Source organism: Oryx dammah, unplaced genomic scaffold (assembly GCF_014754425.2).
Source record: "Oryx dammah isolate SB20612 unplaced genomic scaffold, SCBI_Odam_1.1 HiC_scaffold_10, whole genome shotgun sequence".
Lineage (NCBI taxonomy): Eukaryota > Metazoa > Chordata > Mammalia > Artiodactyla > Bovidae > Oryx > Oryx dammah.
In genome coordinates, this window is record NW_024070194.1 from 31,438,524 (window position 1) to 31,455,438 (window position 16,915).

At 38.5% G+C, this 16,915-nt stretch overlaps 1 protein-coding gene across 5 annotated transcripts in view; it reads right to left on the reverse strand.

Annotated features, from left to right (window-relative positions):
* Nucleotides 1–16,915, reverse strand: part of DNAAF9 (dynein axonemal assembly factor 9) — a 169,920-nt gene that overhangs the window by 84,902 nt on the left and 68,103 nt on the right. For all 5 annotated transcript variants that reach the window (XR_005722339.1, XR_005722340.1, XM_040247852.1 and 2 more), the window contains exons 9-12: nt 13,374–13,429; nt 7,056–7,191; nt 1,893–1,974; nt 896–932 (exon numbers count right to left, since the gene is read on the reverse strand). Coding sequence is in view for 3 of the 5 variants with exons in the window: in XM_040247852.1 (XP_040103786.1) it covers nt 896–932; nt 1,893–1,974; nt 7,056–7,191; nt 13,374–13,429 (311 nt within the window). In the remaining 2 variants the exon portion in view is untranslated. The remainder of the gene's footprint in view (nt 1–895; nt 933–1,892; nt 1,975–7,055; nt 7,192–13,373; nt 13,430–16,915) is intronic.

A 16,915-nucleotide genomic window follows, 5' to 3' on the forward strand; every position in this document is an offset into this window, starting at 1 on the left:
CTATATTACTTTATATGTTTTGGACAGAGCCATATGGGTCCTACTCCAGAAAGTCAGATTTAGTGATTCTGAGAACTACTATAGCTTGGGAAACATATCTTTTTAAAAAGATCCTTAAATGATTCTCTGTGGTCTGTCCCCTACCTTTGGGAAGCACAGATCTAACTAGTTTATGCCAGGATATCTAATTAGGTAATAACAGAACTCTATTTAATGTTCATATTTCTGAATGAAAATCCCTTTATGTAATTCAGAGATTCCTGAATTATTATGGACTGATTATGTCCTTCCAAAATCCATATGGAAGCCCTAACCCTCAACGTTTGGAGGTAGGGCTGGGCTTTTAAAAGGTAAAGTTAAAGGCAGTCCTAAGGGTGGGGCCCTCATCCAATAGGATTCGTGTGAGCCCATGAGCCGCAACTGATGAAGCCCATGCGCCCTACAGCCCAAGCCCTGCAACAAGAGAAGCCACAGCAACGAGAAGCCCACACAACGCAAGAGTAACTTTCCCGCTCGCCACAACCAGAGAAAGCTCATTCCTTGTAGGGACAAAGACCCAGTGCAGCCAAAAAAAGAAATAAATAAGGAAGCCTGGCTTTTCTTTTTTTTTTTAAAAAAAAACAGAAGAGTTATGGTATTTAAATGCATGGATGTGCAGGTAGGAAGTCTCTGAGTTCTGGAGAGAGGAACAGATGGCAAACCTGGCAGAGTCTCTAGCCTAGACTCCGAGATGAGAGACGGGGCTGAGACATCTTGGGAGACTACACAGCTCTGCTCAGTCTTAAACCAAATGTCCCACCCAAAGTCAATCTCAAAAGGAGGTAGATATGATGGTCTCAACTTCTGAGTAACTTAACTCTGAGAAAGAAAAAGTGTAATAGAAATGAAGACTTACATTTGTTCAGTTTTCTTGGGCAGTTTGTTGTCATCTCCTGTGAAAGAGGACCATTTATTATGAACGTGAGATTACAGGAAATGCAAACACTTTACAAGACTAGAATTTCCTATTTTGAAGGAGATGTCAAGGACTGTATTTTTTTTCTTTTGAGTTAAATACTGTACAAGTACAAATAATAGTGAAACCTAGCTTCTGTGAATATCCTCCTAGACCTTTATCCTGGACAATGATCTTGACAACACACTCAGCATCACCACTAAATACCAAAGAAGACATGTGGAATCTTCAGCTTCAGAAAGTTTCTGCCTCTATATTTAATTTTTTTAAAAAGAAGGTGTAAGTAAACAGGCTCAGTTCTACCTCATTTGTTCATCTCCTTAATTCAACTCAAATCATGTTATGTTCAGAATTTCCCAGCTTACATAAAAATAAAAACTCTCAGGAGAAAAACCTGGTTTCTGATGTACTCTCCTCTGTGGACCAGTGCTGGGATCCTCATTTATTCTTCTCCAAGTCTCTTTGGATGTCTGTAGCTTCTGGTTAGCCCAGCAAGGAGGGCAGCTTTAGTCAGCCTAGACTTTCAAAAGCACTGACACTTGCTCCTGTCAATGTTCCCAGCTTATGGGTACCCTTCTACTGTGGCTCTTCCTCACTGTTTTCATAAGAATAACAGGCACCTGGCTGAGTCATCCAAGCTCCCACTGCAGCCCGTATCTCCCCCCACTATCTGCAACTGCAACTGACTCATCTTTGCCTTCCCTCTGATACCAATTACATGGTCTTACATATGATTAGAACTAATATATACTGAGCTGATAATTATTCCTCCTGAAATACACTCTGTGTGAAACATGTTAGGCACAACTCTCCACTTGGAACCAGAGAGGGAATTAGAGGCTATAAAATGTGTTTCTGAGTAAAGCAGTAAATCCTGAGTCCATCTCTAGTTCATGGGAGAATAGGCAAGCTGGTGAGACAACTTATATGGACTTACCCAAGTAAGGAACATGAGTAGCTCCAAAAAAGTATGTTCTTGAACAAGCCAAAGGTCCCTTTGGTGAAACACACTGTACTACCTGGATGTCAGAAAAAAAAGTAAAAAAGGAGGAGGGACTTTAAAAAGTGTATAATTAATGGAAATCCATTTTATTTTACCAATAGCTGATTTATTAATTTTTAAAGGCATCCGACGCAATGGACCTGAGTGTGAGTAGGCTCCGGAGTTGGTGACTGACAGGGAAGCCTGGTGTGCTTCAGTCCATGGGGTCGCAAAGAGTCGGACATGACTGAGTGACTGAACTGAACTGAAAGGCATTAGGGCAAAAGGTCACCTTTAACTCTTGTTTTCCCAAAGATATCTTTTGTGTGTTAACTTCGGCTATTTTGTGAGGTTGCTGTTGGGTCAACCCAGGATGCTAAAGAATTAACAATTTAGAAGGAAAAGAAGATGAAATGTGCTTAGGTTTTGACTGTCATTAATATTTAGTCCAGACCTTTCACAGTGAGGACCTTGGTTGACATGATATGTAGATGTGGAGGGGCAGCTACAAACTCAGGAAAGGAGGTGATACCCAGGCCCCCACCTTCATCTGTATTTCATCTTTGTTCACAGGCCTTCCAGGAGAGAAAATAAGTTCTCTAGATTTTTAAATTCTTATTTTTCTTCCCTGCTTAGTTGTTCATTTATACAGATGGAAATGGATGTCCTTTTCTCCTTTGAAAATCCAACATCTCATCAGGGTTCCTAGGATAGTAGGTTCAAAATGCAAAAATGCTACCACAAGAACTAAAGGAAAAGAAATTAATATAGTATATTAAAAATAGCTAGATATAACACAAATATCCATTCCTTCTATTTCACTCCACTGTTTAAGTCACAAGAGAAAATAATGGCATTTTTCTACAACCCAAGTTATAGATTTGAAATGAAGATTTAATTCTGACTAATCTAAATCATAACATAGTAAATATGATCAACATAGTCATGAATCTAAATGAAAAATCATGTACATAAATCTAATTGTTGGTTAATAGGCTTATTTCCAACATGTTCCTTGGATTTCCAAATTTTCCCTAACTAAAGGCTTGTTTTTCCAAGGTGCCATGTATTTCAAACTTGCTTCCTTAGATGATGTCAGAAATTTATGTAAGCATATATTAACCTTAAATTTATTTAAATGCTACTGACAAGGGATTAATCTCCAAGATATACAAACAGCTCATATAGATCAATATCAAAAAAACAAACAACTCAATGAAAAAATGGGCAGAAGATTTAAATAATGAAAAAATTTCTTCAAAGAAGACATACAGATGGCCAAAGGCATGTGGAAAGATGCTAAACATGTTTAATTAGAGAAATGCAAATCAAAACTACAATGAGGTATCACCTCACATTGATCAGAATGGCTATCATCAAAAGTCTACAGATAATAAATGCTGGAGAGGCTATGGAGAAAATGGAACCCTGCTACAGCATGGCTGGAATATAAACTGGTGCAGCCACTGTGGAGAATAGTATGGAGGCTCCTCAAAAAACTACAAATAGAGCTACCATATGATCCTGTACTCCTGGGCACATATCCAGAGAAAATTCTAACTGGAAAAGATACATGCACCCCAATGTTCACTGCAGGATTCTTTACAATAGCTAAGACATTGAAACAACATAAATGTCTATCAACAGATAAATAGATAAAGACGACGTGGTACATATATACATAATGGGCTATTACTCAGCCAAAAAAGGATGAAATAATGCCATTTGCAGCAACATGGATGGACCTAGAGATTAAAACAGTAAGTGAAGTAAGCCAGAGAAAGATAAATATGTTATCGCTTATATGTGGAACCAAAAAAAGAAAAAAATACAAATAAACTTACTTTGCAAATGGTAAGAGACCAACAGGCATAGAAAACAAATGTATGGTCAACCAAAGGGGAAAGGGGGATGGGAGGAGGAACAAATTAGGAGGTTGGGATGAACATATACTCATTACTATATATAGAATAGATAACAAGGACCTACTGTATAGCATAGCCAATATTACAAAATATAACAACCTATAAGGGAAGAGAATCTGAAGAATACATATATGTGTGTGTGTCTATGTATAACTGAATCACTGTGCTGTACACCTGAAACTAACACTATTGTAAATTGACTATACTTCAAAAAATTTTTATTGATGTTTACACTAAAAAGGAAACTGGTACAATAGGATCTGCATGTATAATGTAAAACTGCTCAGATAATCTGAATGTGCAGATTTATTATCACCTATTTAATATGTAAATTATTCACAAATAGCACAAAATGGAAATGTTAAGTATGTCACCTTGGAACAGAGCTGAATGAAGATGGAAGTTCATAAATAGGGCCCCCACCACTTCAGGATCAGCTCTCAAGTAAGTTCCTTGACTTCATTATGTTTTCTTATTTGTATAATAAAGCACTCTGATTATTATAAAAAGTTGTGTAATCTGCTAAATGTTTGTTTTAATAGACTATTTTTAAAAGTTTTAGGTTTAAAGAAAGACTGATCTCAGAGTATAGAGAATTCCCATATTACCTCCTCTCTTTCCCCCCGTCTCCACAATTTCCCCTATTATTTGTCTTATAATATTATATTTGTTATAACTCAAACTAATGTTGATAAATTATTATTTTTAAATATTTATTTTTATTTATCATCTGGCTGTTCTGGATCTTAGTTGTTGCACATGGGCTCTTTAGTTGTGGCATGTGGAGTCCAGCTCCCTGACTAGGGAATTGGGCCCCCTAGATTGGGAGCGTGGCGTCTCAGCCACTGGACCACCAGGAAGTCCTGATAAATTATTATTAACTAGAGTCCACCATTTATATTAGGGTTCATTCTTTGTACTGTACTTTCTATGGATTTTGACAAATGTATAATGACATGCTCATCATTTTAGTATCATATAGAATAATTTCACTTTCCTAAAAATCCCCTGTGATCCATCTATTCTCCTTTCCTCCCAAGCCCCAGGTAATGACTGATCTTTTACTATCTCCACTGTTCTTTTGTTTTTTTGGCTGTACCACATAGCCTGTGGGATCTTAGTTTCCTGTCCAGGTACTGAACCCGGGCCCTTAGCAGTGAGAGTGCAGAGTCCTAACCAATCGACCACCAGGGAATTTCCTTTACTGTACTGTCTCCATTGTTCTACCTTTTCCAGAATGTCACACAGTGGAAATCATACACTATGTAGCCTTTGCAGATTGGCTTAACATTTTAAAAATATATATTTGTTTATTTGGCTGCATCCGGTCTTAGTTGCATCATTCAGGCTCTCTACCAGTGGTACACAAGCTCCAGAATGTGCAGGCTCAGTAGTTGCAGCACAGCATGTGGGAACTTAGTTCCCAGAACAGGTATTGAACTGGCGTTCCCTGAATTGCAAGGCAGATTCTTAATCACTGGACCATCAGGCAAGTCCCTGGCTTCTTCAGCTTGGCAATATGCATTTTAGGTCCCTGCATGTCTTTTTGTGGGGCTTCCCTAATCTGGGTTCAATCCCTGGGTCGAGAAGATACCCTGGAGGAGGGCTTGGCAATACCCTCTAGTACTGTTGTCTAGAGAATCCCATGGACAGAGGAGCCTGGCAGGCTGCAGTCCTTGGGGTCATACAGAGCAGGACACAAGTGAAGCGACTAAGCAGCAGCAGCAGCAGCAGCAACAGCATGTCTTTTTGTGGCTTGATAGCTCTTTTTATCACTGGAACACAGTCCACTATATAGATTTACCACAGTTTTATTTACCCATTCACCTACTAAAGGACAACTTGATTGCTTCCAAGTTTTGGCAATTATAAAAAGTGATGTTATAAATAAATTCTGTGTAGCTGCTCTTTGTGTGGACATAAATTTTCAACTCTTCTGGTAAATACTAAGGAGCATAACTGACGATAAAATGATGTTTAGTTTTGTAAGAAACTGCCAAACTGTCTTCCAAAGTGGCTGCACTACTTTGCATTCTCACCAGTAATGAATGAGAGTTTCTGAAGCTCCATTCTCTCCAGCATTTGGTGTTGTCAGTGTTTTAGCCATTCTAAGGTATATAATGGATGGCTAAATTATCACTCCAAACATTTTAGAGCACAATCCTCACTGACTCTTCTCCTAGTCTGTGAGATCCTCCAAGGCAAAGACCATAAATAATATTTTCCTCAACCTAGCATAGTGACTGGAACATAGTCAATAAGGATTACTGAATTAATGAGTGAAAGCCCTTTGGCTTTGGAGTCATAAAGACCTAAAAACAGAAACTGGCTATATCATCCACAATGTGAATGTGCACTGGGGCTGGTTTCTAATTTTTTGAGATAAAATTCACTGTTTTAAAGTATACAAAAAAATGTACTGGTTTCATCATTGTCTTCTTTCATCCTCCTTATTGTTCCAAGAGTCCTTCCTTTTTAAATCATTTCATTTCACCCAAACTTCTTTTAGTCATTCTTTTTTATTAATACTTATTTTTATGTATTTATTTGGCTGCTCTGGATCTTAGTTGCAACATGTGGCCTGTGAACTCTCAGCTGCAGCATCCAAACTCAGAGCTGAGGCATGTGGGATCTAATTCCCCGATCAGGAATTGAACCTGAGCACCCTACATTTGGAGCGTGGACTCTTAGCCACTGGGCCACCAGAGAAGTCCCCCTTTAATCATTCTTTTAAGGTAGGTCTGCTGGTAACAAATTCTCTCAAGTTTACTTTCACCTGGGCATGTCTTGATTACCTCATTACTGAATGGGATTTTCACTGGATATAGATTTCTAGGTGATAGTTCTCTCTCAGCACTTGAAATGTAATAGTCAAGACATAAACTTAGGCTTGGAATGACTATTTTCAAGTTAATTTAAAATTCTTATTCTACTATTGATACTAATTGGCTATCTTAAAGTTTGGCTTGTATTTTTTTATCCTTTTCCTTTAAACTATTTTAAAATTAAATATGCTTTCAAATCATACCTAGTACTTTTATATAAAAACAGTTTTTAATCCCTTTTTACACCAAAACAACTTCAAGTTTAAAGTTAAATTAATTCACTAATTCGAAAGGTTCCATTTATCCAGCTCCCCTCCTCCCCAATTGATAATAAAACCAATTAAGCACCAGGAAGTCAAGTCACTCACCATGTGTCTGGCAAAGCTCCCACTGGGACCAGTGCTGCGTACTAGGTGCCCTTCAGAAGGGAAGTTAAAGTTGCCAGCATTGAGGTTTTCTCGTGTGGAATGATTACCAAAGAGAACGAATGGCTGCCTATTAGGGCTAGAGTGGCAAATCAAAAACATGTGATTAGTGAAGAGATTCCTGGCCAAGGAAACTTCTAAATGAGTACATTCTTGGGCTTCTCTGGGTGGCATCCTACAGTTTGAGCAAGGTGATCAGTACAGTCCATCTAATGCTCCTTGTTAGTTGAGAAGAGAAGACATAACTAAACCCAAGCCACATTTATATTTCAACTTCTCCTGCTGCTTAAGGAGAAAGTTCTATAAGTTTGCTGTTCATGATGCTGAGATGGAGCAAAATCCCAATTTTATACAGCAGCATTTTGATAGAAATATACATTTTCCAGAATGATAGCAGTTGTGATACACTAAAGACAGACAACAGAGCTGTTAACCATTCCTGTATAGATTTTAGGAGAGAAGGAGGAAAGCCCAGCTGCAAACTTTCTCATACCTGCCCATTCCTGCAACCATCCCCCCTTTTCCCTCCTTCCTCTTGGCTGCAATGCTTCCTTATAGTTCCTGTGCTTTCCACTCTGCCCTCTGTAATCCATTCTCCACATGGCAGAGAAGACAATCTTTTAAATACACAAAGCCTTTCCTTTTAGAAGGGCTGAAATTTCTCAGATGGCCAACAAGGACTTACATAGTCTGGCCTAGACAATTTCCTTAGCTCCATGACAGGCCACTCTCTCCCAACTCCCCTTTTCAGGCAAACTCAAATTTATTTTCCTTCACACACATTTCTTTTATGTTTCTGGTACCTTCATCTCAGGACCACTGCTTTTCTCCCTTAATTAGTCCTACTTATCACTCACATCTACCCCCAGAGGTCAGCTCTGGGGTGTGGTCTTCACAGTAACCATGTTCTTTTCTCCTTCAAGGAATCAGAGTTTTGCAATTACATATTTTTGTGTGTGTGAGGATGTTTGATTAATGCCTTATTTCTCCACCATGCTACACACTCTATGAGGGAAGAGACTGTGTCTGGTTTATTTTCTAATCATGTATCTGTTGTTTAGTATGTCATGCCTTCTCAATAAATAGTCAATAACTATAGGGTATTTTAAAAAGATATTTTCTGGTACAGACTGAATGTTGTATCCTTCCAAAATTCAACTTGCTAAAATCCAAACCACCAAAGTGATGGTATTAGGAGGGAGGGATTTGGGGAAGTACTTAGGTCATAAGGATAGGGCCTTTATGAACAAGATTATAAAAGAGACTTATAAAAAGAGGTTCCAGAGAGATCCCCTTGCCCCTCCTGCCACATGAAGTTATAGTGAAATGACAGCCATCTATGAGAAAGTAGGCCCTCACCAGACACCAAACCTGCCAGTGCCATGATCTTGGACTTCCCAGTCTCCAGAACTGTAATGGAGAAATAAATGTTTGTTGTTTATAAGCTACCCAGTCTATGATATTTTTGTCACAGCAGCTAAAACAGACTAAGTCAGCTTTTTTTATCCCATATTCTTTCCTGAAAGTGTCCTTATGATAGGGGCAGAGTAAAGGGACAAAGTGAAAGTGAAAGTGAAGTCGCTCAGTCGTGTCCGACTCTTTGCGACCCCATGAACTGTAATCCACCAGGCTCCTCAGTCCATGGAATTTTCCAGGCAAGAGTACTGGAGTGGGTAGCCATTTCCTTCTCCAGGGGATCTTCCCAACCCAAGGATCGAACCTGGGTCTCCTGCACTGCAGGCAGACGCTTTACCATCTGAGCCACCAGGGCCAAAGCAGGTGATTAAATAGTTAATCTCACTAGGAGACTGTAAGTAGAAAGAATATGGTAGACCCCTGTAAGTTTATGATTACTCAAGAAAGTAGGTTTGCTTAACCACAAAACCATGCAACAGGAGCACGAAACACGTCCCAAAACATTAAAACACTGGTGACATGAGACCCACATCTTGCCCAGTGAGCTCAGTAAGCTAGGGTATGCTCTCTGCACCCATCAAAAAAACAACAATTTGTGGACCTAGTTTGACCATGTAGGGACAAGAAAACTCTCCTGCTTAATCTAGAGGAGGAGCTGATGATGGAAGCATGACTTCTACTCCAGAGAGACAAAGAAGATCTCGCCCTCCCTACTTTCTATGATTATAACATTGTAGCCCAGAAGGTTCTTGGAGATGTGGTATCTGTCAACTGCTCCTTTGTAAGCCTCAAAAGCATCCTATTCTAATAAATCACTTCTTACCTATTACTTTGCCTCTTGCTGAATTCTCTTCTGTGCTGAGACATAAAGGACTATGGTACTAGAGCTCTCCGGAGCCCCCAAAATGACACCTGTTTCACTTAAGAGGATGCCATGCGGAAAATCCTTTGCATTTCTTTTCACTGTAAGGCATCAAACTATGGTTCTTAAAAGTAAACATGACTCTTTGATTCTATTCCAATGCTTAATTTAAGCTAAGTGACACATTGAGCAGAAAAAGATGACTCTGAATCCTAGTCAGGGTAGTCTGTCTCCTTATCAGATTGGACTGGAATTAGGGAAGAAAAGAAAAGAAAGATCTACTCTCATTTATAAGCCTCTTATCCTTCTCAATCAGAGGCCAGACAGACTACAAACCACAATCACAGAAAACTAAACAATCTAATCACACAGACCACAGCCTTGTCTAACTCAATGAAACTATGAGCCATGCTGTGTATGGCCACCCAAGACGGACAGGTCATGGTGGAGACTTCTGACAAAATGCAGTCCACTGGAGAAGGGAATGGCAAACCACTTCAGTATTCCTGCCTTGAGAACACCATGAACAGTATGAAAAGGCAAAAAGATGGGCAATGAAAGATGAACTCCCCAGGTTGGTAGGTGCCAAATATGCTACTGGAGATCAGTGGAGAAATAACTCCAGAAAGAATGAAGAGACGGAGCCAAAGTAAAAACAACACCCAGTTATGGATGTGACTGGTGATGGAGGTAAAGTCTGATGCTGTAAAGAGCAATACTGCATAGGAACCTGGAATGTTAGGTCCATGAATCAACGCAAATCGGAAGTGGTCATACAGGAGATGATAAGAGTCAACATCAACATTTTAAGAATCAGCAAACTCAAATGGACTGGAATGAGTGAATTTAACTCAGATGACCATTGTATCTACTACTGTCAGCAAGAATCCCTTAGAAGAAATGGAGTAGCCATCACAGTCAACAAGAGAGTCCGAAATGCAGTACTTGGATGCAATCTCAGAAACGACAGAATGATTTCAGTTCTTTTCCAAGGCAAGCCATTCAATATCAAGGTAATCCAAGTCTATGCCCCGACCAATAGTGCTGAAGAAGCTGAAGATGAATGGTTCTATGAAGACCTACAAGACCTTCTAGAACTAACACCCAAAGAAGATGTCCTCTTCATTATAGGGGGCTGGAATGCAAAAGTAGAAAGTAAAGAAATACCTGGAGTAACCAGCAAATTTGGCCTTGGAATACAGAATGAATCAGGGCAAAGGCTAATAGAGAACACACTGGTCATAACAAACACCCTCTTCCAACAACACAAGAGAAGACTCTACACATGGACATCACAAGATGGTCAATACCGAAATCAGATTGATTATATTCTTTGCAGCCAAAGGTGGAGAAGCTCCATACAGTCAGCAAAAACAAGACTGGGAGCTGACTGTAGCTCAAATCATGAACTCCTTATTGCCAAATTCAGACTTAAATTGAAGAAAGTAGGGAAAACCACTAGACCATACAGGTATGACCTAAATCAAATCCCTTATGGCTATACAGAGGAAGTGACAAATAGATTCAAGGGATTAGATCTCATAGATAAAGAGTGACTGAAGAACTATGGACAGAGGTTCATGACATTGTACTGGAAACAGGGATCAAGATCATCCTCAAGAAAAAGAAATGCAAAAAGGCAAAATGGTTGCCTGAGGAGGCCTTACAAATAGCTGAGAAAAGAAGAGAAGCGAAAGGCAAAGGAGAAAAGGAAAGATATACCCATTTGAATGCAGAGTTCCAAAGAATAGCAAGGAGAGATAAGAAAGCCTTCCTCAGTGATCAGTGCAAAGAAACAGAGGAAAACAATAGAATGGTAAAGACTAGAGATCTCTTCAAGAAAATCAGAGATACCAGGGGAACTGTTCATGCAAAGATGGGCACAATAAGGACAGAAATTGTATGGACCTAACAGAAGCATAAGATATTAAGAAGAGGTGGCAAGAATACACAGAACTATACAAAAAAGATCTTCATGACCCAGCTAACCACGATGGTGTGATCACTCACCTAGAGACAGACATTCTGGAATGTGAAGTCAAGTGGGCCTTAGGAAGCATCACTACGAACAAAGATAGTGGAGGTGATGGAATTCCAGTTGAGCTATTTCAAATCCTGGAAGATGATGCTGTAAAAGTGCTGCACTCAATATGCCAGGAAATTTGGAAAACTCAGCAGTGGCCACAGGACTGGAAAAGTTTGCAGTTTTCATTCCAGTCCCAAAGAAAGGCAATGCCAAAGAATGCTCAAACTACCGCATAATTGCACTCATCTCACATGCTCAAAATTCTCCAAGCCAGGCTTCAGCAATACGTGAACCGTGAACTTCCTGATATTCAAGCTGGTTTTAGAAAAGGCAGAGGAACCAGAGATCAAATTGCCAACATCCACTGGATCATGGAAAATGCAAGAGAGTTCCAGAAAAACATCTATTTCTGCTTTATTGACTATGCCAAAGCTTTTAACTGTGTGGATCATAATAAACTGTGGAAAATTCTGAGAGAGATGGGAATACCAGACCACCTGACCTGCCTCTTGAGAAATCTGTATGCAGGTCAGGAAGCAACAGTTAGAACTGGACATGGAACACCACACTGATTCCAAATAGGAAAAGGAGTACGTCAAGGCTGTATATTGTCACCCTGCTTATTTAACTTATAAGCAGAGTACAGCATGAGAAATGCTGGACTGGATGAAGCAGAAGCTGGAATCAAGACTGCCGGGAGAAATATCAATAACCTCAGATATGCAGATGACACCACCCTTACGGCAGAAAGCAAAGAACTACTAAAGAACCTCCTGATGAAAGTGAAAGAGTGAAAAAGTTGGCTTAAAACTCAACATTCAGAAAACTAAGATCATGGCATCTGGTCCCATCACTTCATGACAAAGAGATGTGGAAACAGTGTCAGACTTTTTTGGGGGGGCTCCAAAATCACTGCAGATGGTGACTGCAGCCATGAAATTACACAACACTTGCTCCTTGGAAGAAAAGTTATGACCAACCTAGACAGCTTATTATAAAGCAGAGATATTACTTTGCCAACAAACATTCGTCTAGTCAAAGCTATGGTTTTTCCAGTAGTCATGTATGGATGTGAGAGTTGGACTATAAAGAAAGCTGAGTGCCAAAGAATTGATGCTTTTGAACTGTGGTGTTGTAGAAGACTCTTGAGAGTCCCTTGGACTGCAAGGAGGTCCAACCAGTCCATCCTAAAGGAAATCAGCCTTGAATATTCATTGGAAGGACTGATGCTGAAGCTCCTATACTTTGGCCACCTGATACAAAGAACCAACTTAATGGAAAAGACCCTGATGCTGGGAAAGATTGAAGGCGGGAGGAGAAGGGGATGACAGAGGATGAGATGGTTGGATGGCATCACCACATCAATGGACATGAGTCTGCATAAACTCCGGGAGTAGGTGATGGACAGGGAGTCCTGGCGTGCTGCAGTCCATGGGGTCGCAAAGAGTTGGACACAACTAAGCGACTGAAGTGAACTAAACTCTCATTTATTGATCAGAGGAACTATCCCCAGCTTGGCCCTCCTGATTATTATGGGTGCTGAGGAAACACTACAAGAAAACAAGTGCAGCAGCCCTCATGCTCCCATGTCCTCCTGGGGCTGGACCTTTATGCTGGATCCCTTTTACTCCCTAAAAGCCACAGTTGATGCCTGCCAAGCCTTTAGACACCCTGCTTCCTCTAGTTTTGCTAGGCTAGGGATGGAATAAAAAAATTCCTTTCTTTAGATTTTAGCAAGTTACAATGTTTTAAAACCCAGTTTAATATAAAACTGTTTTAATACATAAATATAAAAGGAGTGAAAGGATTTTATAGAGTATGGATTTCTTACTCTGTAAGAAAATCAACTCATAGTTTCTTGATCCAGCTTCTAGACTAAGATTCTCCCCTCATTTCCACTCCCTTATCAACCCCATTTTCTCTATTACCATTCATCTTTCTTTCCCAAGTATCTTACCTATTTTCTGTTATATGACTGGAGATCATTCCATGACTAAAGTAACTTCTGAATGGCTAAAAAAGAAGCCAACATTATATATATTAAGATCACAATTTTATAAAACAATCACAAACCTGTGATATATGCATGCAGGTATAAATAAAGTGTGTCAAAGAGACAGAGAATGAGAAAAACAGGGAGAGATATGTTTGCAGATTTTTACAAGAACACAAGAGGACAACATGAATTTTGGGGATAGCAAGCAAACAAAAATTAGCAAAGGAAAAAGGCAAATGGCTGCAAAAGAAAAAGGAAGGAAATGGAAGGTAAAGAAAAGAAATTCTTGTCAAATTTTTAGTTTTTAACTACTGAAAGGAAGTTGGAAGAACCACCATTTGTGTTCTAAGTTACTAACCATAAAAGAATTTTTTTCTTCTATTAAAATTTATTTCTACACTTTTCAATAATTAGAATTATGTTACTTCTATAAATTGCAATATATATTAATTCTAATAATACTAATTTAACATCAGCAATGAGGAAGAATCCAAGGGATAGAAGTACTGACAGCAGTTTCCCAGGAAACCACAGAAGTACTTCTCAGCTTTGATGTGCATCGTGCTAAACACTAATCAAATATTAATATGCAGGATCTATGTCAAGAGTTCAAAACTTCAAAAGGCAATATGAATCTCCTTAAATAATACTGACTGTTTCCCCTTCAATTTAAATACGTAATATATGTTTATTTTAGAACACAATAAAAACACCAACAATCTCTAAGAACTGTTAACATTCTGGTACATTTTCTTCAAGTCTTTTTTTTATGGTATAGTCATAGAATATATATAGATTGTACCAAAGTTTATTAAAAGTCCTTTATTCTTGGAAATTTATATTGCTACTAACTTTCTTATATCATGAATAATACTGCAATGAATTTATCATAAATTTTATCTACAGTTCTGATTATGTCCTTAAGGCAAATGAAATTATAGGGTAAAAAGGCAGAACTATATTGCTAAATTGGTTTCAAAAAAGTTTCATCAATGTACACTTCCACTTACAATATCTGAGTGTGCCTATTTCAAGGTAAGCACTGTCCATTAAATGTCCTTTTAAAAATATGCTGACAAATGAAAAATGGTACCTCATTGTTGTTTTATTTTACTCTGATTTTTAATGAAGCAGAATATTCAGATATGTTCAATGGCCATTTGGACTTCCCTTTGGTCATTACCTGCTTATTTACATACTCTGTATGTTTATTAATTAGAGTTTGTCTTACTGATTTGTAAAACCTCTTTAAAAGTAATGACAGTTAAAGTTTATTAAGGGTTTACCATGTGAACTATGATAAGCATTTAAATATATTATCTCAAATACAGTTGATCCTTGAACAACATAGGTTTGAACTGGACAGTTCCACTTACATCTGGATCTTTTAAAATAGTAAATACCACAGTAACATATGATCTGCAGTTGGTTGAATCTGTGACTGTGGAACTGCAGATGCCAAGGAAACACAGATATGGAATGACTGAGTATAGGAGGGGTTGTGTACACAAAAGGCTGACTTTAAGTCACATGCAGAATATTGACTGTGTGGAGGGTCTGGGTCCCTAAAACCAGTGCTGTTCAATGGTCAACTGTAATCCTATGTGTTTCAGTCTGTCATGATACCCTCCCCACAGATGAGCTGGCTAATTAAAATGTGTCCCAGGTCACCGAGCTAGTGAGCAACATAGGATTCTAACTGGATTTGGGGCCAAGAGATAAAATTAGATTCATATCTCACATCATATACACAAGAAGATTTCAAGTAAATCAGGGATCTAAATTTAAAAAATTAAACCATACAAGTACTAAATGGGTAAATTCCTCTTTAACCTTAATAAGCCTTTCTGTATATATGATTTAAAATCCACAGGCAATGTAAGAAAATATTAATAAATTTATATTAAAAGTCTGCATGGCAAGAAACCACCATAAACAAAGCAACTGATAAAAAGGAAGAAATATTTTAAATATATATCATAGACAAAAAGTTAATAGCCTAAATATATATAAAGAACTCAAAAAAACAATGGACAAAAGACCTAAAACCTGTATTCTATAGCTTCAGTTAATAATACTGTGCCAATATTAAAATGGGAAAAAGACATGAAAATAAAATATAAAATGGCCTTCAAACATATGAAAAAGTGTTCAAGCTTAGTCATAATTAGAAAAACACAAACTACAATAATTCTAAGCTATCACTTCTCATCTATGAGACTATCAAAACTTAAAAAAAGTATGACAACACATTCTACTGGGGAAGCTGTGGCAAAACAGGCACTCTCACATGTTGCTAGTGGGAATGCAAATCGGTACAACCTTTCTGAAGGGAAATTTGGCAATAGCTAACACAACTACAAATGCACTTACCTTGTGACCCAGCAATCCCATTACTAGGTATACAAACCTCCAACAATATGAAAATACATAAACACAGAGTTATTTACTATGGCACTGTTTGCAATGGCATAATATTGAAAATAACCTAAATACACATACCTAAGAGAGTGGCTGAGTAAATTAAGATAAATCCACACAATGGAGTACAGCTGAACACACGGGTTAATGTGTGTATAACTTATAGTTGGCCCTCTGCATTCACAGTTTCTCCGCATCCAATTATGAATTCAACCAATCGTGAACTACAGCACTGTAGTATTTACTACTGAAAAATATCCATGTATCAGTGGACCCAGGTAGGTCAAGTCTGCATTGTTCAAGGGTCAACTGTACTACGAATTATAACAAAGAATGAGGAAGTTCTCAATGAACTGACCTAGAGAGAGTTCTAGGATACACTGAGAAAAGTGTTAAAAGAGCAAAGTAGAAATGACTACATATAGTATGCTACTCTTCAATGAAAGAAAGAAGAGTTTATAAGAAAACAGCAATGTATCTGATCATTTGTGCAAAAGAGACAGAAAAGAGTTTATCAGAGATTTGTTACCTATCAGTAACAGAGTGGGTGAAAGAGAATGGGAAGAAAGGGAATGAGAACAAGGTGGCAAGAGACCAGGAGTGACACTTGCCTGAGCAAACCTTTGTGAATATTTTTCACTCTTAGAATCAGTAATGAGAGAAGAAAAAAAAAGAATTAAAAAAAAAAAAACTGAAATGCACATCAGTAAGAGGTGGGCCAACTTCAAGTGGCCTAATATAGAGGTAACTGGAGTCTCTGAAGGGAGGGAAAGAGGACTGAAAAAATAATAGCAAAAAACTTTCCAAACTTGATACAATTATAAATCCACAGATCCAAAAAGTTCAACAAAACCCAAGCATAAGAAGTATGATCAAAATTACAGTCAGACAGGGCTTTCCTGGTGGTCCACTGGTTAAGAATGCCAACACAGGGGACACAAGTTCGATCCCTGGTCCAGGAAGATTCCACATGCTGCAAGGAAACTACGCCCATATGCCACAAGTACTGAAGGCTGCGCACTTCAAAGCTCACACGCCACAACTACCGAGCCCACACGCTGCAGCTACTGGGTCCACACGCC